Below are 21,969 nucleotides of genomic sequence, written 5' to 3' on the forward strand. Positions count from 1 at the left end.
TTGGCTTTTGTTGTTTGTTTTTTTTTAAAGAGTGTTTTAACTTATTCCTGTCTTTTCTGAGTATGAAACTTTATTGTTGGGTCTGTCAGTAGAAGTAATTTTCTTTTGTCAACAGTTCTGTTTTCCTTTAGCATACAATTGATTCTTGAGGAGAGCTAATTTGACCTTTTTTTTTTATTATTATTATTCTTGTGAGAGCCACAAGTCATCTTCAACACTTTTGGAAAATCAGCATCAATGTATTTTTTGGTTTGATTTTTTTTTAAACCAGGGTAGGATTAGCAGTTATATTGCACGTACTGTTGCGTCTCTAACAAGACCAAAATTCATTTCAGCAACGTGAAATCCTTAAAGAAATTCAGAGAAGGGAGGAAGAGAAAAGAGAAGAAAGAAAAAAGAAAGAGATTGCCAAACAGGTATTGTTTCTGAGCTGGCGTGCAAAACCCATTCACACAGTGCTTCTAATAGATGTAGGTTAAAATAGGTGCTTGATTACATGGGGTTTATTTCTGGAATAAAATGAACTGTAAGACAAAATAATATAATATATTAGAATCTTAAGTATACTGAAATGGATGTTTTCAAACAGACATAGAAAAAAGCTAGTATGTAAATGTTTCCAGTTTCATTGTAAAGAATCTTTATATTCTTGCCCATGGACAGCGCTGATAGCCATTTTCTAAATCTCAGCACTTCTTCCACTGCTTCGTATGTAGCTTTGTTATAAAAACCTATTTCTTCTGTGATCTAAGTGACTTTATAGAATGATAGTCAAGTACACGCATATTTTGAGGGTAGGAGCAGTTTCTGTACTTATTTGGTGTTTATCCTGGCATCTAGGAACGTTTGGAAATCGCTGCTCTGACAAGTCAAGAAAATGCTCAGAGGAAAGATGCAGGATGTAGAGTTACTTCCAGTGTCAATGGGAGCAGTTTGGAACATGGAGTGAATAATAAACACCGCACAAATTCAGCTGGACGTTCAAAGTAAGTGTCTCAGTTTGCATGTGGATTTTTTTTTTTGCACAAGCATTTGATTTCAAAGTGAAATTTGGAGGCAAGAGAGTTGCTCAGCTGTTTGTTTTGGTCTCCCCCCTCTCATTCCTCCCCCACTTCATTTGGCATGGTTTAACTAATTCATGTCCTATGGATAATTTAGGAATTTTCCAATTAAGAGAGTCAGCTTGGCCCTTAATTTGCCTTAGAAAGTATTTTGCAATCATTGGAAGTTATATTCAGGCCTTCTTTAGTTTCTTAAAGGTATGCAATATACTGGCAATCACAGAAAAAATATTTTAAATCAGCTAATGAAAATTTTGTAATAGCACAAGAAATTGAAGCTTATATCCATTTCAAAACGTTTACTGCAAACATACAAAGGTATAAAGTTCCCTGTTGGAGAATCAGATAATGCTGATTGCATGTGCAGAGAAACTTGGAGGGAAGATTAGAGTTATTGAAGGATTCTTTTGTTGGTACATAACTCATCTGGGTTAGAATTGGTGATGATATAGGTAGGTTGGGAGTTTTGTTTTGGTATGTGATTTTTGTTGTTTGGGGTTTTCTTTGATTTATTGTATTTTTCCCCCTTCCTGTGTTCATAGCTGATATAACTGTCAAAGACAGTTGAGATATCCTGTTACTAACCTTCCTAGTTTTGATTCAGATTGCGCCAATGACTTGTTATTTGGACTGTTGTCTTAGTGGAAATAGTGTATTCCGATTATTTTTTTCTTGTCTGTAGACTTCAAAATTGTTTTCACATCATTTATCAGCAACACTAGGTACCTGAAGCAAAAGATTTTTCTTTGATCTATCCTACTTTGACTCTTGCTGCCATCTCTTCCATCTGCCTAACCCACATCATATTTGGCAGTTGTTTCTGTACAGTGTTTGATAGTCCATTAATCTCTCTTGCGATCTTCTTGCTAATCTTACTGTAACAAAATGAGACATTGTCTGTGCTTGTGGAACAAGAAAAGTGTCTCAAAAGTTTGTTACTATGCTTTAATGAAGAACACATACCATGGACTTACAATGTAAGAATTTGTGTGGAAAGTTAATGTATGTTCTTATTTAAAAAAAAAAAATCATAACCCAACAGAAAACCCAAAGAGGCAGAGTTACTTATTTTAACAATGGTGAAAATCATCACAAAGGATTTTGAAATGTTGAAACTTCTCATCATGCCATGTTTGGAGAATTAAGCAAAAGCTAGTCGTGCTTAGTTTTCTGAGGTGTCTTTTCACAAGAAGCGTGGTGTTATGTTTTTATCTGTTTATGAAGCTTGAAATTTTGGCTGTTGGGACACAAACTTTTAGAAGATTATTAAAATATAAAATAATTTCCTTTATAAAATATATTTGAATTCGGAAAGCCAGATGCTTTTTTTTGTCTATTTTTCTTTATAAGGAACTTCTTACAAGTTCCCTGTGGCATCTCCTTTCTGTGTAGTGCATTTTACCTTTTTTGTTTTTTTTTAATAAATTCAATATTTTGAAAGAGCTGCTACATTACCCTTCCTAAACTCCTATGATCACTATACATGATTACATTTATTTTGGACAGTATTCTTGCAGTGGTGATATTTCTATTTTTTGAAATGGATTGTACCAAGAAGTAATGGAGGTTGATTTGGGTTAGAGGTCTTGAGGTTTTTTCCGATCTCACGTGCAGCTCCACACATGTACATGAGAAGAAACACCCTAATCATAATTGCTTTGAAAGTTTTTTTCAAAACTTCTCTTTCCTTGAAGGCGGAGTTTAGAGTAGTAAAGGAGGCAAATGGGAAACCCATTTTAAGTTAGGAAAAATAATTAAGCTAAAGCAGGAATGAATTTTCGAAATTCCATTTATTTTCTTTTTGTAATGTTTTGAAAGAGAATGCAAATGAAGTCAAACTTACATATTTTTCAGAGCTGTAGTATGTTTACTGTGAGTGTCATCTGAAGATGCAGAAGTTAAGGTTTGGATTCAACTCCTGGCTTTGAATATAGAGACCCAGTGCAGCATAAAGTTGCTGCTAAAATGCTGGATTTCTAGTCAAACATATCTTTGCACTAACTCAGTGTCTGTGAAATCAGTGGATATTATCATTGGATGCAGAAGTCTCTGAAAGCTAATACTTTTTCACAATCAGTATCTTTGGAGGCTAGGGCTATAACAATACTATCCTTTTGGGTTGGAGAAAAATATTCTGTTCACATTGCAGACGAGAACGCCAGTTTTCTGCTAGTAATAAGGAAGAGTCCCCTGGAAATTATGAAGTTTTGAACTTCAGCACAAGTGGTTCTGGACAACTTACTGTTCATAAAGGAAAATGTCTAGGTAAGCAAAACTACCATTGCAGCTTGAAATACTGGGGTTTGGGCTGTTGCTCTTTTTGAGAGGGAGAATTTAATGTTATGAGGTACAAACAGCAAGGGTGGAGAGAATTGTGTTGTGGAGTGTGAAATGTCACAGTCGAGTGGGAGAGAGTAATAGGAGAAGTTACTTTGTGGTAAATACTTTGTATTTGTTAGGACTGTTCTAAGTTTAAAAAAAAAAAAAAAGCTTTTCCAGATACAATTTCATAACTCAGTAGCCATACCAAAAAATCCCACCCCCTCTCCCCTAACTAAAATAATACTGAAAACTATTTGCTTTTAAATTTAAATAGCTTGTCAGATACACATGATTACCAAGCAAGAAATCGTTTAATTTTCAGTAACATGTGAAACCAGTGATAAGCACGGGTTAGAAATGCATACTTACTGTCCTTCCATTGCTGCTGATAGCTATGGCATAAAAGCAGTGGTTTTAGCAAAAATGTAAATACAGGCAACGATAGGAGACTTTGAGAGCTGAAAGGCTTCATGAAGTGACCGCATGAGTGGACCATCAAATGTTGTCAGTGTTCATTTTCAACATAGCACTCCCTCGGTGGTAGGATGAACAGCCTGAAAGACTCTGGAGCAAAGAGAATTTTATTATTTTCCAGTTTGAACATGAAGAATGATGTTACTGTGTGTAGAGCTCAGCATTTACTCAGCAGGAGGAGTGTTCGTTTATTAAAACCTGAAATTCTTTAAAATGTGGAGCAGTTTTTTGCCAATGTGCTATTGCTTTCATTTGGCAACTGCTACATAGCATTCAGTTTCATCATATCTGATATTTTCCTTACCTACCATGATATGTATGCATCTTGTTTACTTGTAAGTAGGTTTGTGTTTCTGAAACTGTAGAAAACAGGCTTACTGGTGTTTGTTTAGCATTTGCGCGAGCTCTCACCAAGTCCTTAGACAGAACTGAAGCCATGTTCCTCTTCTCTCTTTATGTATAGGCAGGGATGAACAGCTTGGTAAATCAGTCTACAATGCCTTGGAAATTCGCAGTGGAGACTTTGTTTTAATATATGAATGGGTTCTGCACTGGCAAAAAAAGATGGGAAGGTTTCTTACATCGCATGAAATAGAAAAGGTTGAGAAGTGTAAGAAACAGGTAATGCCCTTATTTTGTGTTTGGCTTAAAGCTTAGGTGGGGTTCAGTGCTTTTCTTGAGGCTGCTAGTTCATATTAAACTTGAGAGGGTGATGATGAGCTTGAAAATGCTGATGTTTATTTATAGTACCTGCACCACAGAAGAAGATGGGTGTATTGGGGTATTCAGGAGTTCATTTACAATATTATAAATGCAAGAAAGTGTATTTGCAAGTATGCATAAATAAAATAATAAAACATTAAAATTCTGAAGAAAGAGAGAGTTGAGCTTACCTGGCAGAAACTGCTGTTGTTCTTACCCCTTGTGTACAATACTTTCTTTCCAGAAAAGGATGAGAATGTCATATATTTTTTATGTATTTTGTATATGTTATATATTTTAGTTGTGGTGTGTTCATGAGATATGACACAATGCATGTTATGTTGTGTTTCTCTAACAGCTTCAGGGTGCAGAAACAGAGTTCAGCTCACTGGTGAAGCTAAGTCACCCAAACATAGTACATTATAAATGTATGAACCTTAAAGAACGGGACGATTCAATTGTGGTGGACATTTTAGTGGAGCACATAAGTGGTTTCAGCCTTTCTACGTACTTAAACAAAGAGACTCCAGTTCCAATTGAGCAGTTACGCCATTACGCGACCCAGATCTTGTCAGCTCTTGACTACTTGCACAATAATTCAGTAGTGCACAAAGTTCTTTGTGCTTCCAGTATCCTGGTAGATGCTGAAGGAAACATCAAGGTGACAGACTACAGCATTTCCAAACGCTTAGCTGATATCTGCAAAGCAGATGTTTTTGAGCAAACCAAAGTGCGATTTAGTGAGGATGGTCTTCCCACCAAACCTGGAAAAAAAGGAGATGTATGGAGTCTGGGCTTGCTTCTGCTTTCACTCAGCCAGGGCCAAGTAACCAAGGAGTATCCAGTTGCTGTTCCTACCAATTTACCTGCTGACTTCCAAGACTTTCTGGAAAAGTATGTTTGTTGTGTTCCTCTATCTTTTTGTCTTTGACTTTTCTTCTTTTTTTTTCTTTTTTTTTCTTTTTTTTTTTTTTTAAAGACTTAAACATTTTTTTTGAAAGAACAGCTAAATTCCCCTGTGTTGCTAGTCATAGTTTTTGAGAGAAGAAGTGATGCTCACTCATGTCTCAGGCTGCTAATCTGGGCTTCGGAAGAACAGGTCTGATGCTCTTTTCTCTGCCCTGCTACCAATTTTGTGTGTCACAGTGGATAAGTCATTTAGTCTGTCTTTGCTTCCAATTCCCATCTGAATGATAAAGGTGATAATTTCTTAAATATTCAAGACCTCTTTGAACATTTAGGCCAGAATACAGCTTTGAACAGTTCTTTTCTTGGTTTGCTAACAGATGTGTTTGCTTGGAAGATAAGGAGAGATGGACTCCTCAGCAGTTGTTACAACATAGTTTTATAAACATTCCACAAATGAAAATACCTGTAGCTGAAGAAAATCTAGATGGTAAGCAGCTTGGGTTCTTTCTGTATTGCGCTAAATAAGTGGAGTACATGCCTGCAGTAACAGAAGAAGTGAGCTGGCTAGAGCTTCACAGAACTGCACAAGTGTTTTATATTAACTAACCTAGAAGTTAAAGATCATACTAGCTTTTATATCTATGACTAGCTGGGCTAGACAGACCTCTGTTGTCTCTGTTAAAGCATCAGAAGCAGCTGATGCTTTGATTAAGCCTGTAGATTCGTCCACCTCCTGCATGGTGTGAATGTCAGATGTAGCTTTGTCCTTGGAAGTTGCTGTTCTGATGAGACTTCTCTTGTCATGTTCTTGTTAAATCAGTTTTCTTTGTCCACTATAATTAATGGTAGTAATTAAAAACTGTATTAAGGTTTATGCTTGTACTAGAGCTTAACTCTACACAGCAGAGCACTTCTGTATTTTAAGTTTTAGTTGCACTTGAAGTTATTTCATTTTTTGTCGTCTTCCTGGTGGTAATTTGCTAGTCCCTTGTGCTTTGTCCCCATGCCCCCATGCTGCCAGTGGTGGTAATTTTGATGTCCTTATTACAGATTCAGCAGGTATAGATTGCATCGAGACAGTTGTACCCAGCAGTCAGATATCCAGTGCTTCATTCTTCACAGAGACACAGAGACAATTTTCACGCTACTACAATGAGTTTGAAGAACTAAAATTACTTGGTAAAGGGGCTTTTGGAGCAGTCATCAAGGTGTGGTACAAAAATGATTTCCCTCTATAGAATCCTTTTTCAGGATGTGTTTGTTTGAAGCAGAACGATATATTGAATGTTTGCATGGTTTTATTTATTCTTTTCTAGTGTGCTGTGCCTGTGATGTGGTTTTTATCTGGAATTCAGTAGGCTTATAAGTTTTGTGAAGGGTTGCTGGGAGTCTGGGGAGAAGCCTGTCGGTATGGGGAAGCTTGCATTTGAGTTGTAGTCATTTCCCAGGTGGAAGGAAGAAATTATTCTACTTCTGGCTCTCCTTGGTAACACATTTACAATCATTTGACTTCAGATTTATTTAAATTTTGCAGGTGAGAAATAAGCTTGATGGTTGTTATTATGCTGTGAAACGTATCCGAATAAACCCTGCCAGCAAGCAGTTTCGGAGGATCAAGGGGGAAGTAACATTACTTTCCCGCTTGAACCATGAGAATATTGTGAGGTATTACAATGCTTGGATAGAAAAACATGAAAGTCCTGTTTCCACTGTGTCATCATCTGAAACATCCGAAGAGAAAAGGATGCCCACCAAAGCCGGTCTCTTCATCCTTACAACTGAGGAGACAAATGATGTGGAAGCTAACGCTCCTCCTCCGGTTTTGACAAGTTCAGTTGAGTGGAGTACTTCATGTGAGAGATCCTCCAGCAACAAATTCAGTGGAGCTGACCAGGAGTCCAGTGATGATGATGATGATGACGGTGATGGGGTGTTCTCGCATTCACTTCTGTAAGTTGGCTTGCACTGTAGGGAACGTGAGCAGAGTTGGATTTGGCAAGTGTGTCTTTTATTCTCACCTTTTTTTGTCAGAGATAACTCACTGCATTTTCGTTTCTGTCCCCTGGTTCAATAACAGTGTATTTGCCAGCAGTCAGATGGCCAGGGAGAGGAAAATCTGTAGCTAAAAACTATCAGTGTAAGAGGAAAATTTTGATTTAGGCTTCTAGAAGTTTCTTATCATTTCTGTCAGAATGTATAGCTGTTTACTGCATTGTCTTTTCCAATCTTGAGACTAAAGTTTTTAATAAACAGTAACAGAGAAATATACATAATCCATACCTGCCCCTGTGTATGGAGTGGTTCTTTCACTCATAGTGATTTTTTTGTCTAAGCAGGTAAGTAAACTTGTCTCAGTTTTGCTTATTGAATATAGGAATTAATTTTTACTGGTGCAAATATATACCTTTCCTTTAAGAGACTGGGCTGTCAAAGGAAGTGTTGTTTTGCAAGCAGGATACTTCTTTGGGTTTGGTTTTGTTTTGCTTTTTTTGTGTAAGGCATATGGAAGGTCTTCAGTAGGAGCTTAGACTTTCTCTTTTTTTCCACAAATAGTTTCCAGATTTCTTAGTAAGTATTTCTTGGTAATACTTATTCAAGAAAAAACAAAACTTTTGTGTTATTTTTTTCTTTCTCTTTAATCAGGCCAACCACGGATTCTGACAATATTTCTTGGTATATTTATTCAAGAAAAACCAAAACTTTTGTGTTATTTTTTTCTTTAATCAGGCCAACCACGGATTCTGACAGCGAAATAATTTTTGATAATGAGGATGAAAACAGTAAAGGTCATCCTCCAGTAAGTATAAAGATAAAGCTAGTGCAAATGAAAAGATCATAAAATAATCTTTGACAAGCAAACAGGTCAGTTGGAAAGCTTTGGTTCACTGCTGGTGTAAGTGCAGAAGAACCATGTAAGGTTACGTTCCGTCAGAGTGAATGTTGTGCCATCATGAGCTGCATTCCATACCATGTAAGGTTACATTCCATCAGAGTAAATGTTGTGCCATCATGAGCTGCATTCCATAGCAATCCTAGTCTGATGCAGCTACTCTGGACTCTGTTTCCCACAGCGTACATTGAGCTAAATTTGAGTTGCACTTTATAGTCATGAGCCTGGTTATTGCAAGTTTAACACTTCAGTATGTTCGCGATTTATCAGTTGACCATATGGCTTGTCTTAAATCATTTGGAAGTTGCAATTCTGTTCTGATTTTAGATGGTGTAAACTGATATATTTGCTCTTACTGGCCACTTCTTTTGAAAGTGGTGACAATACGTGTTGCTAGCAGTCAGAAAGATGGGAAATCAGGATAATGTGTAAGGTTTTAGCTGACTATAATATTTTGTACCACAGCACTTGCTGTGAGCAGTCAGTGCACTGTATCACTGGAAAGCTAATGCACAGTTTTCTACACCAGCTAGAATCTGTCATTGCCAATCCTGATCAACTGCAAAATGTTCTTATTAAAGCTTCATCTCCTTCCTTTTTCTGTTGTAGTGTACATTGGCATGAAAAAGCTTTCAATATATCATTTAATCATGTGGCAGTGCATTTTGTCACTATGTATACACTATATCAAAATTATCGGTTGGCCTGGGGCTTGATTATTGATTGTATTAAGAAAGCTTTGTATATTTTAGCTTCAAAAGTTTGTTTGTTTGTTTTTTAAACCTTATACGCTTTTGAGATTTAGGTTTCAACCAGGTCTTCTGGAGTGTTTTCCCTCCAGTGTCTAATGGTGGCAAAACGTTACTTGTTCTCACTTTGAAAACCAGAGTTGCATCACATCTGTTTTTCTAGTTTATTTAGAAACAGTGTCATTACAAAAATGTCAATATATGATTTTGCTGTTATTCAAGCCTAGCTGTAGAAAGTGAGTTCTCATCAATGTGTTCCACCCATTAAAAAATAGTAGCATGCATAAAAAACCCTGTGTGTCTTCCTGTAGCTAACTCTTCTGTTACTTTTATTGTGATCAAGGATGAAGAAGGCAATGAGAAGAATGGCCATGGAGGGGAAGACAGGGCACAGGTCATTCAGACAGCGCATTACTTGTACATCCAGGTACAAATGTGCTTGCATTTTCAGATAAAAGGATATTTTTTTATTCCACCCTGCAGAGATTAAATGCTGGTTTTCATGGGAAAAGTAATGACCTTTAAAAAATGCAAATAAGACTAAGTTCAGTGGTGGTTCTGCAACAGACAGGTTTTCTGAAAGGCTGGGCTGGTGGAAGGCTCCGTGTGGCACATGTGGCTTGTTGTGCCTTCTGAGGCTCTGTAGGGGTGCCTGGAGAGAGCAAAGTTTTGTAGTGCCATAGTGTGTAATGTTACTGCACACTGTTCTTGCTTGTGTACAAGTAAAAGTTAGCAGCTCCTGACCCAGCCTTAGAACAGCCCAACCAACCAACCTTTTTGAGTCGTGGCTTCCAAAGCATTGTTTTGCCCTGTCCCTGTTATTTGTTTAGAATAACCACCCCAACCCCTTAACACTGTGGCTGATGTTCTTGAGTTTGGTTATGGTGTTCATTCCCAATGGGGAGTTGAAGTGTACTATGGTAACTTCCAGATGTGAAGTTGTATTTCACAGTTGAGAAAACTTCCTCATTCTCTTCAAAGGCACTATACTGTGTATGCACTTTCTTTTAACAGAAAACAGTAATTTGCAAAGCCATTGTATGGCCCTAACAGTAGACACAAAATAAAATTCCTGCAGGTTTGCAACTTCAGGCTTTACTAGTAATAACACCGCCTTTGTGTTAGGAGTTAGACTGTTTCTGGGGGAAGTTGACTATCATAGCTAACTGTTCTGTGGTGATCTGCATTTTTTTTATAACAGGCTTAATGCTAAAGCTTGTCTAGAAGAAGGATGCAATTAGATGGAATTAGATTTTAATAAGCTTGTCTACATATGTTCTGTATATTCATAATATAAGCAGTTAAGATTCCAAGTAAAATAAGCCAGAGATTCTTTAAGGTGTGGTTTAAACAGACATTGTGGTTCAGCTGGTTTCACCTTTTTTTTAACATTTATTTTAGAGAATATGCTACTCTACAAGCTAGTATCGTTGTCCCAGAAGGTGGGATAGGACCCATATAAGTTAATGCATGTTTTCAAGCTAAAAGCCAGCCCTCAGGAGAATTCCAGACAGTTGAATGTTTTGGTGATAGTATTTGCTCCTGAACTGTGTGTTAGAGGACCAGGCATGAATATGTACAGAGATACAAGGTTCTGATGGTCTCTTGTCTTGTCAAAACTGCTGTTTCTTCCCTCTGTCCCCACCATATGCACAACTGAAGATGGAGTATTGTGAAAAGAGCACATTAAGGGATACTATTGACCAAGGGTTATATGAAGACACCAGTCGGCTCTGGAGACTTTTCCGAGAAATTTTAGATGGGTTGGCTTACATCCATGAAAAGGTCAGTGAATATGATAGTTATGACCTGTCCATGCTGTGTTCCACCTCTTTCTTTATGGGTTTCTTCATACTCTGTTCATTTTTGGACATTTATTAGCAAGGTTTGTTCCTTGCCCTTTCCATTATTAATCTGTTCTAGGGGTTTAGAATATTTTATCGTGAACTTGAATTTTTATAATGCAGCACTTTTGGTTTTTCCCTTTGTCACAGAAGTTTGACCATCTTTAAAAATGTTTTGTTAGGTATCTGGTAGCACTGAAAATTGTTTCTAGCTTCTGGGCTACAGACTATACTCTTACTTCAAAATTAATCATCAGTGACTTAATGCAGTAGATTTCCCACTGTGATAAAAGTATGCAATATGATTTTCCAGTCTATTATAAAGAGAGTTTTATTTTGAATTGTGTTTATTGATTAATATTCTGTGGGTCTTTTTTTTTTTTTCCTGCTGTAACAGGGAATGATCCACAGAGACTTGAAACCTGTGAACATATTTCTAGATTCAGATGATCATGTCAAAATTGGTGATTTTGGTTTAGCTACAGATCATCCAGCAAATGCAGTAAGTATAGTTGAAAGTGAATGAAAAAAAAACCCACAAACTTGAAATTGGTGTTGTATTAACATGAAAGATGAAAACAAAACATAAAAGTATAGTGCTCATTGAACTTTATATTGCAAATGCCATTAACTTTTTTATTTCTAAGGTTCTAGAATTAACCCATGTACTGCCAACCAAAGTGGCAAGAAAAGTCAATAGGAGCATTTCAGGTGTCTGTTTTCATGATTTCAGGTGGTCTCTAAACAAGAAGAAAATCCCTCAGACAGTTTTGCTACGTCTGACCCATCAGGTTAGTTTACAAAGTAGCTTATTCTAAATTACTTTAAGCAAACATTTGTGTTCTGCAATCTTGTATACTCTATTAGAAATTCCTTTAGTTCTTTGAAAATAAAACCTCTTATATTGTGGGGGGGAAGCAACCACCTACTTCAGGGTAGATGTGTTACGTATAATCCGGGAGTTTTCACTTATCTAAACATTAATTTGCTGCCACTGCTAGCCTTCTGCCATAGATCAGTGATTTTCTCATAGTGAGGCATATAGAGATCCTGTATAAATGTTCCGTTTGCACTCCTCTTTTCCTGCTTGTACATGACGATTTCAAGACTTGGGATTTTTGGTTGGTTGGGGGTTTTTTGATACCTTCTGTAATAGGTTGAATTTTGTGTTTTGAGAAGACTTTATGTGTCTTAAGATGAGTACAGTGGAAGTGAAATTTAGTTGTATCACTTGTGTGCTTACCTATTAGAATTCTGTGAAGCAGTAATAGGTTTAGATGCTGTAGACAGACACAGATACTTGACATGTGAAGGTAAGGACTGTCTGTTCTGCCAAGTGTTCTCGACTGGGGGGTTTCTCAGTAAGGACTGCATTCCAACCTAGAAGAAATGAGGATAAACGATGAGAGGGTTTTTTCTTGATGCTGCATTTCTCCCACTTTCTCAAAACTAATTCTCTCATCCTTTGCCACGTAGGTAATTTGACAGGGATGGTTGGCACTGCGCTGTATGTCAGCCCAGAGGTTCAAGGAAGCACGAAGTCTACATACAATCAGGTATGATTAAGTAGACCTAGTAAAAAGGTATCATGGGATCTAAGGTACCAGCTACAATTTATGTCATTCCTGCTAAACAAAGGTGAATTCAAGGTGGAACAGGGTGCGGTGGGACTGCTGCCATAAGCAAGGGAATGGGAAATATTCCTCTGAGAGGAGACCAAGGTTAGAAGGATGTGGGATAGTCAGTTTTTCTGCCAGTGCTGTGACAATGACCAGGTGCAAGTGACTTCAAGTTGAGAGCAGGTAATCATGGAGGACCTTTATAAATAAATATGATAGAAATCTTACAGTCTTAAGGCAAAATGTCATATTCAGAAATATGTATTGCTCTCCTGGATTCCTAGACTGATTTTGGGGTGGGGGTTCATTTTTTCATTAACAGCGGATCATTTTTATATGAAGAGATGAGCTGAATTTCAAAGCAAGAATGCTTTCGAAGTGGAAGGGATTCTACATCATGGTGGTGCCGTGATGTCTACCAAACTCTAATGGATTGTGTTTTCTAACAAAAATTAAAAAAATAACCAAGCAACAAACCACACCTCAAAATATCGCACCCCTCTCTCTGGCTGTAATGTACTGTGAAATTTAACCAAAACGTTGTTTTTCTCTCTGCTGTCATCTTCTGCAGAGAATTCAGAGATATTAAATTTAAGTTTCCATTTCTTTTCTTTCTTAGAAAGTGGACCTGTTCAGCCTGGGTATAATATTCTTTGAAATGTCTTACCATCCCATGAGCACTGCATCAGAAAGGATCTTTGTTCTTGGTCAGCTAAGACTGGTAAGTGTGCAGATATAAAAGATACTAATTCTGTGAATGAAATTGTTAAAAGAAGTAAAAGGATGTAAAATGTCCATCATAGGAAAAATGTTTCCGCAGGAAGTGTTTTTAAAAAAAAAAATTATAGGGTACATAATGAATAGCGAAGAATAAAATTAGAGCTGGTACTGACATTCCCTTAATGCACAGTGGGTTTCTTAATGGTATTACCTCAGTCAGTGTTGTTGATAAATGCCCATGATTATAGATTGTATCTTCATTTTACAAGACATCATAAAGAGTTTTAGTGACATTCATATTCCTGTTAGCTCCTCAGACTAAATTTGCCATGTGTTTTCTGCTCCCCCTGCCCTTGCTCCCCCCCTCCCTTACTTCCCCTCATGGGCAATAAAAATGCTTAGTTTCTCTGTTTAGATACATAGAACTTAAAAATAAGACTAACCTGAGCAAGCTGGACTGTCTGTTATAATTCACATGTGGATTTTGTTTGTTTTGTTGTTTGTTTTTCTTATAGCCCAGTATTGTATTTCCTAAAGACTTCGATGAAGTCAAGAATGCAAAGCAGGTAATTTTGAAGACATTTTAACTGTTAGGTAATCCCTGTCAAGAAATGTTAATTATTATTTCTCCCACTTCATTTTAAATTTGTAATCTCTGCCAAGTTCTTATTACATGACATTAGAACAAAGTACGAAAAAAACCACAAAAGAATATACTAAGTTGATGAGGAACTACACTTACCAACAAAATGCCCTGAGCGCAGTCATAAGGAAATGCAGGGTTCACTGGCATACCTTTCAAGCTCTGAGGGACAATTTTCATATTTTTTTAGGCTCAGACAAATAGCAGATGTGTTGTCGAACCCTTAAGCTAAACTTTTGAAATCTGTGTCACTAAACAAAAAGAGATGTACAAGCTAAACAGGCTGCTCTGAGTTTGAAAAAAAAACTGCTCTGGATGCTTCTGTGGCAGGGAAGTGAAGTGATAAAGAGCTGTGTAATCTTTCCTGCACCATCTAGATAATGTTTTTTCCTCGTGCTAGTGGACTCTTTCATGGACCATTACCATTAGTTTTTTGTCTGTTATACCTGCAGAACAGCAATGTGCCTATTAGGGGTACCATAAAAATGCTTCAGTCTTGTACATTTTACTGAAATGCGCCCAGAAAATGTCCCCTTCTTTGATATCTGTGACTCTCAAATCTTTCTTGTTGTGCCTGTGATTCTGTTTCCTCTTAGTATTGTTAGTAAAGAGATGCCAGAGCTAGCATAACATCGAACAACAATAGGTTATTACATGTTTTGTCATCCCAAGAGATAAATTTTGAATAATTTTTGTGTTTTAGTAAATTTTGTTCAGATAGTAACTCAATAAAAGATACTTAGAATTTAATAAGCAAAGAATATCCACCCCAAAGATTTAGATCCGGCTTTCTTTTTTGTCCCCTGTGGAGTCTCATAATTTTTTATTAGTGTATGTGACTAAGAAGTTTGTCGTAAATACTGCTAATACATAAAGTTTTCTGAACTATAAAATTGTGATTTAATTTGTAGAGGTCAGTTATTACATGGCTGCTGAACCATGATCCTGCAGCACGACCAACAGCTGTGGAGCTGTTAAAAAGTGAACATCTTCCACCACCACAAATGGAAGAGTCTGAACTCCACGAAGTGCTCCACCATACCTTAGCCAACGTGGACGGAAAGGCCTACCGCACTATGATGAGTCAGATATTTTCACAGCGTATATCTCCTGCTATAGACTATACCTATGACAGTGATATACTGAAGGTTTGTAGGTGTTTAGGGGATGTGTGGGGTTTTTTCCTGTGTTTGATTTTAAAAAAAAAAAAGTTTCTATGGGTAAACTCAAAACATGTTTGAGAGAATTGCATTATCTCTTAAGATTAACCTTCATGTTATTTTCCATTTAAAGCTACAGATTTGCACTATGTGGGCTTGAATTACCACTTCCTATTTGAAACTTACATTCATTCTTCAATGACAAAATGAGTAGTGTTTTGATTGTAGCAGCTAAAGTGTTAAGTTTCTGTCCAAATGATTACTTTCTTCACCCTTAATTTCTGTCAAACTGATGGTACTTGCATCTGATGGCCAACAGAATGTGTTGCCTGTGACTGTTTTCTTCCCTTTCTAATTGTGGCAATCAAAGTAATTGTTCTCAGTTTCTCAACTCTGGAGTCTTTCCGAATCTACAGAAATACAAGGTAACACAGTACAATAATGCTTTGTATAGCTGTAGTTATTTTTTACTGTGATAGCATTGCAATTTATTACAGTGGGATGAGATATCAGAATGTTTATTGCCTGTATTACATGGAATGATTGCTTGTATTACATGGAGTGTTCGTGGCATGTGAATTATATATGTACTTCTTATTTGTGATGGTTTCAGGGTAGTTTTTCTATTTGGGCAGCCAAGATACAGCAGCATGTATGTGAGGTTGTCAGCCGGATATTTAAAAGACACGGTGGGTGTGTTTACAACAGTTGTTCACTTTCTTTTTTTTTTTTTTGTGTCACTGAATAGATTTAAGAAAATTGAATGGTTTTACTGCTGTCACATGAGTCCAGACAGTATGTTCCGTAGTTGTGTATCATTTGAAGTTTTCCGTTGTTTTTTGCTGTTATTGTGGTATCCCAGTAATAGCTGTTAACTTCAGATCTGAATGATACAAGTTTTCTGTAGAAAGAGCAGTGAAAATCCCAAGTATGTCTTTGAATGTATTTGGCTTTGATAAGTCTGTATGGGCTTTTAGAGGTAGGGAATGTAAAATCTAGATTTAAATATAAGGATAGGTCTAAGATGGAAGACCAAGCATCCATGTAGCACAGTAACCTCTCTCTGGAGAGGAACATAGCCAGAATAGGAATGGCCCCAGGAGCTGCTCTGAAAACAGAGCAAGTGGATCGTGATACTTTCTGTGGTACTGCTTCTAGCAATGATTTGCTGTTCAGGAACTTCCCAAGCCAGAGCTGGTATCATGGTGTTTAATAGTCTCTTATGGTTTTTCTTTCCAGGGCTGCATCCCAGCATTAGTAATAGTATTTGCTTAAATTAGTTTTTAAGAGAGGAAGAAAATTTATGCATACACTGTCACATTTGAAATATTGTAAATTGTATTGTTTTTATAGGCATTCATGATATTATTTTATATAAAGCCAAGAATTTTAAAATAGAAACTGAGAGATTTCCTAATATACCATAATATGATTAAGCATGATCAGGTTTTGACAATATGAAAGAATGAGAAACTGAGAAATGTGAAGTCAAGTAAGGAGAAGTGGCTCCCTTGCTTTCCACCCCCATTTACAGTTTGACAGACTTTGGAGAGTGTCAGCATATTAGAGATGTTTTAATTCTTTTGGGAAAAAATTGGGAGGGTTTGGTTATATATTTTTTCCATTAGATTGTATCTGCCATCGGTAATGGATAGAAGAATTTCCTTGTATTTGGGGCTGCTTTTTTTCCTGATTTAAATGCTTATGTTGAAATCTAATTAAAGACGTGAGTAAAGCTTCTATAATGAAATAGCTGTTTGAGAATCAGGAGGGGATTAAAAACAAGAAGGTATTTTTCAATTATTAGCAATATTATTGCTAATAGTAAGGTTTCAGTGAAGACTGGATTCATACAGAGAGATGGTTGCAAAATACAGTAAGCAAAACATGGTATTTGTGAGGCTTTAAAGTGAACCATAAACACTTCCAATATGTTTTTGAGACACAGGATGCAACATACCTGAACAGTATTTATTCTCTATGGAAGTGCCTCTAGACCAAAACTTTAAAAGTGGTGACTGTAGAGTTTCTCATCCATTCCATGTGCAGGCTTTTGTGAAGGGCAGTGTTTAGAGGGAGGGCAAGGTGAGAGTTCTGCTGGGGCTGTGGAGTTGGCAGTTCTCTGTTGGGCTGCCAGCTGAGCCCAAGAAGCGTGGCAAGATAGTACATCAAATGTCGTTTGATAGCTTTCTTTAACTGGTGGAAGAGGAAAGTCTATTAAGGACATATAAAATAATGTAATTTTTAAAATGTGTTGGTTGAGATACTGTACCCTGCAAGGCTGTTCATGAGCTTGTAAAAAAGCAGATACCACTTCTGAAATGGGAGATAATAGTATTTTACTGGTTTTATGCAGGAGCCATCAAGCTGCATACTCCACTGCTAATGCCCAGAAATAAAAAATTATATGAACATAATGAAGCTTCATATTTCATGGATCATAGTGGGATGCTGGTAATGCTTCCTTATGACCTCAGAGTAAGTAGAATCATCTCAACAGGCAAAGCTGTGTTTGAGGAGTGCTGTGGTGTTTGTAGATACCTTTGATTCACTAGTCATAAATTTGGTTGAGGCTTATACTTCTGACTGCTGAAGCAGTGTATCTTTCAGTCTTTCCTTTCCTGTACTCCTGGTTTTGATAGCTGGAACCCTGACTGTATAGGAAAGAAATATACTGTATTTTTTTTTTCCCCACTCTATTTTTTTTTTTTTTAAACACAGATGAAAATAACGCCATATTACAAATGTGATAGATCTCACTTCTGGGTTTTGTTTTGTTTTTTTTTTTCTGTGTGTAATAAGAGTCAAGAGTTTTCTGAGGGGCAGTAAAAATTCTAATATTCCCATCCCTTTCTTAATGTGTAAGTATTAATAGAGAATGTGGGTAACAGACAACCCAGCTTTATGTTCCTCAAACAAATGTTATCAAGGATCATTCTACTCTTGAGAGGAATTGCTGTTTATGCAGTTGAAATTTTACTACCTGGGATTCCTCTATCAATACTACTCAATTATATGCAAGGTTGGCCTAGTTAATTACCTTGCATTTAATTTAACTCCTAGATGCTTTAAGTTATAGATTTCTTTTATTATTGACAGTAAAGGAACCTCACACTTTATATTCTGTTTCATTAATTTAAGGTCACTTTAACTCACCCTTCATTTGCATTTGTAACATCAAGCAAGCTATACAGTATGGTTCACACTTAAGGATTTGCACGGAATCTAAAAACCTGATCTTTCCATTGAAATTACTTGTTTTAGAAAAGGTGTTTCAAAAAATTCAAAGATTTATTGAAAAATACTCTTTTGTATCCTTATGTAAGCAGCAAAATACCTGTTTGTACATTTTAATAGGCTCATAGTCAAGTTGTGATATGTTTTGCATGTGTTTGGGTAATTAAGAAAGGTTCTTGTATCCTTCTCCAAGCTTTTCTAGGAACTTGGTGGGCACGATGTTTTTATTTAAAATTTGCAGCAAGGGTGATTAGACTAATATTACCTGGCTATGGTAAATATTTAAGGCATTTTTACACATGTGAGAGTACAAGTGTTACTGAACAGTAGTAATTCATACCCAGTTTCAGAGTCTAGTCAGACTGCGTGCTTTGTTTCAACAATTTTCCTGTATTTTATTTTTCAGATTCCTTTTGCAAGATTTGTAGCTCGAAATAATATATCAAACTTGAAAAGGTAAAGGACATAGAGCTAACATTTTGCACAGATGGCACAGATGCCACACTATGACAGTGACCACCGAAGATGCTGATTCATTCTTCAATGTTTCCTTTAGATATTGTATAGAGCGTGTTTTCAGACCTCGGAAGTTAGACCGCTGTCATCCCAAAGAACTCCTAGAGTGTGCATTTGACATTATTACATCTACTGGAAATAGCTTTTTGCCTATAGCAGAAACAATCTATGCCATTACAGAAATCATTCAAGAGTTTTCAGTACTACAGGTAGATTCTGTAATCATCCCTTTTGCTCTCTTTTCCATCCTAAAATTTTTATCTAAGTAAATATTTGTCTAATGTGTTTAAAAAGGGTAGATCCTATAAGAACTGTTTTCACATCTTATCAATAGTTCTAGAACACTGTCATTTAATCAAAAACTTGTTTCATAGGTAAACTTAAAATGAAGAATAGGTTTGTGTGCACAGGAAATGTTAATCAAATCCTTACACTACCATTAAAATAGCCTACCTCTGTCAGAAAAATGATTATTGTAGAATAGGACAAGCCTTAACATTCTTTAGCTCTAGGTGGAAGGTAAGGTGGTGGAATGAGGGGTCTGAAGTTAGTTTTCAACTATTATTAAATATTTAGGAAAAACCTTTTTTTTTCTTTTTAGTAAAAGTGGAGTGCAAGGAAAACTTTTTTTTTTCCTTTCTTCTTTTGTTTTTTTTTCTTTACTGTTTGTTAGGAAAGAAATTACAGTATTTACTTAAACCACACTGCCTTACTGAAAGCTATTCTTTTGCACTGTGGGATACCAGAGGATAAACTCAATCAAGTTTACATCATTCTCTATGATGCTGTGGTAAGATATTAATTGTTAACCTAATCTCTGTAGTCTTCACTGTAGAGTATGTTACTTTGTGGAGCTATCTCTAGAGAGGAGTAACAGCACATTGCCAGCATAAGGAATATCTGTTGACATGCAAAAAGGCTGGCTGTCTTTGGACTGTAAACTTAGATTAATTACTTTTTTGTTACTTCTGGATTGGGATGTTTTAAGATGATTTTTAAACGTGTATTTATGAGGAAATTATTCACCTGTGTAAGAACTGGTAGGCCATGCAATAAAAGCTTTAAAGTGTATCTTAATATCATGTTGATTTTTTCAACCTTATAAGCAGAGAAAATAGATTAAATTCATTTGCATAATTAAAGTAGCATTTACAACCCAACAAAATGCCTTTTTTATTTCCTTTCATTTTATTCTTCTTTTATTCATTGATTTATGTAAGCATTTTAGTACTAAAAAAGAAGTGCTTTTCAATTAAATTGGTACTTTGGTACTTTTTGTTGCTGTTTGAAACCAAGCTGAATATGGCCTCACCACAAGATAGGTGGAAAATGTGTTATTTATTGGTTTTGTTCTTTTACAGTATTATTGCAGTTTAAAAATGTAGCCTTTAATTAAATATATTGGAAAGTTGTGTTTTAATTCTTCTCAGCAACAGTAACTTTTTTTTTTGGTAACTTGTTTGTTGAATACCTTTGAATCTGTTTCTCTTGTAGACTGAAAAGCTAACTAAAAGAGAAGTAGAAGCCAAATTCTGTAATCTTTCTCTCACATCAAATAGTGTAAGTAATTTCACTGTACCTTGCCATAAGTCAGTAATATTTTATTTACTTTGCAATTCAATCAACCAGAGTAAGAAAAATAAACTCTTAAATCTGCTGTTCAGTAGTGGTCTGATTTTTGTTCTCTGTTCTCTCTGGAAGTCAGTGTTGCAACTGTCCAAGTTTGTTCCTTCTTTTAAACATATATTTTCAGACTGTGGAAACAATAAAAGAGTAAATGGAATACTGTACAGTGTTATTTAGAAAAACAAACAGAGAGAAACTTTAAAAAAAAAAAATCATTGTCAGCAGATGTTGAGGAATGTGCATAAAGAGTTGAGGTTAACTCCTGGACACCCTGATGAGACTTGTGCCTGTCCATTCCTTTCCTCAACTCACTGGGTAAAAACATGGTGCTGGGCAAAACAAGCAAAAAAGGCAGATATTTTACTCACACCAAGTCAGATATTTTTCATTTTTTTTAGATGTGACCCAGTGTGAGCGCTGTCAGTGGTGTTACCTATGGTTTTTTATTTGTTTTTTGTTTTTAGCTTTCTCGTCTCTACAGATTCATTGAACAGAAGGGAGAAGCAAGTAATGTATTTCCATTTTTAAACACAATGATAAAACAAAAGCCAGGTGTCACTCAGCTGTTGAAACATGGCATGAAGGATTTAGAGGAAATCATTGGTCTGTTAAAGCAACTTGGAATAAAACTTCAGGTTTGTAAAATACACTGTGAGTAAGTTAATGATTTATAGACTGCTGGGCCTTGTAATTTGCCAGGTAACAAAGTAATGATATTTTAGAATAGAAAAAGCACATCAGTGTCTTTTGATGGCAAGTAATAATACTGGCATTGATTTTTTTTTTTTTGTTTGTGTCTTTGTTTGGTTTGGGGTTTTTTTGGTTTTTTTTAGATGCATTTTAAGAATAAGCCCTCTTCCAGTCAGAAGTCTCTTTATTTCTGTCTAATGACACACAGACTGAAGGTATTACCTAGAGCATAAAGGAATTTTAAATTTTGAAGCAAACTATAAATATTTTAAAAATACAGAAAGCTTATGACTACTAAAGGCCTCCTTCACCTTCCTTGAGGCTTGCTGTTTTGGTTTTGTGCTATAGGTCTTTTGGGATGCTTTAAGATTAAAGCATCGTTTCCTTATTTTTACTTGTATTTTAAATTTTTGGAGATAAAGAGTGTTTCTGTATATATATCTTATGTGAGAACAGTGTTTTCAATCCATACAGCTTACCATTAACTGGTAATTTAATTAGTACAGGTCTTGGTACAGGTCTCGTATTTTTATTTTACAGGTTTCTATAAATCTGGGACTAGTTTACAAAATACAGCAGCACAATGGCATTATCTTTCAGTTCATAGCATACATCAAAAGAAGACAAAGAACTGTGCCTGAAATTCTTGCTGCGGGGGGCAGATATGATCATCTGGTACGTGGTCATCTCTTTTAATGAATTTAGATTTTATTTTTTTTTTTTTAAACATGAAAAAATAAAAAACCTTTTGAAATTTTGCAGAGATTACTGTTTGAGTCTTCCATTTTGTTTCTGTTTTGGTTTTGA

At 36.1% G+C, this 21,969-nt stretch overlaps 1 protein-coding gene across 5 annotated transcripts in view; it reads left to right on the plus strand.

Annotated features, from left to right (window-relative positions):
• The window catches only part of EIF2AK4 (eukaryotic translation initiation factor 2 alpha kinase 4), a 42,123-nt gene that overhangs the window by 7,414 nt on the left and 12,740 nt on the right, over window positions 1–21,969 (plus strand). For all 5 annotated transcript variants that reach the window (XR_001412009.1, XR_001412008.1, XM_014941791.1 and 2 more), the window contains exons 5-29: window positions 336–416; window positions 841–986; window positions 3,211–3,326; window positions 4,321–4,478; window positions 4,918–5,453; window positions 5,846–5,955; window positions 6,519–6,676; window positions 7,003–7,418; window positions 8,196–8,265; window positions 9,451–9,534; window positions 10,770–10,892; window positions 11,349–11,453; window positions 11,685–11,742; window positions 12,428–12,507; window positions 13,190–13,291; window positions 13,806–13,856; window positions 14,845–15,081; window positions 15,707–15,782; window positions 17,450–17,571; window positions 18,737–18,786; window positions 18,887–19,055; window positions 19,520–19,636; window positions 20,341–20,406; window positions 20,937–21,107; window positions 21,703–21,837. Coding sequence is in view for 3 of the 5 variants with exons in the window: in XM_014941791.1 (XP_014797277.1) it covers window positions 336–416; window positions 841–986; window positions 3,211–3,326; window positions 4,321–4,478; window positions 4,918–5,453; window positions 5,846–5,955; window positions 6,519–6,676; window positions 7,003–7,418; window positions 8,196–8,265; window positions 9,451–9,534; window positions 10,770–10,892; window positions 11,349–11,453; window positions 11,685–11,742; window positions 12,428–12,507; window positions 13,190–13,291; window positions 13,806–13,856; window positions 14,845–15,081; window positions 15,707–15,782; window positions 17,450–17,571; window positions 18,737–18,786; window positions 18,887–19,055; window positions 19,520–19,636; window positions 20,341–20,406; window positions 20,937–21,107; window positions 21,703–21,837 (3,537 nt within the window). In the remaining 2 variants the exon portion in view is untranslated. The remainder of the gene's footprint in view (window positions 1–335; window positions 417–840; window positions 987–3,210; window positions 3,327–4,320; window positions 4,479–4,917; window positions 5,454–5,845; window positions 5,956–6,518; window positions 6,677–7,002; window positions 7,419–8,195; window positions 8,266–9,450; window positions 9,535–10,769; window positions 10,893–11,348; window positions 11,454–11,684; window positions 11,743–12,427; window positions 12,508–13,189; window positions 13,292–13,805; window positions 13,857–14,844; window positions 15,082–15,706; window positions 15,783–17,449; window positions 17,572–18,736; window positions 18,787–18,886; window positions 19,056–19,519; window positions 19,637–20,340; window positions 20,407–20,936; window positions 21,108–21,702; window positions 21,838–21,969) is intronic.

Source organism: Calidris pugnax, unplaced genomic scaffold (genome assembly GCF_001431845.1).
Source record: "Calidris pugnax isolate Ruff unplaced genomic scaffold, ASM143184v1 scaffold56, whole genome shotgun sequence".
NCBI lineage: Eukaryota > Metazoa > Chordata > Aves > Charadriiformes > Scolopacidae > Calidris > Calidris pugnax.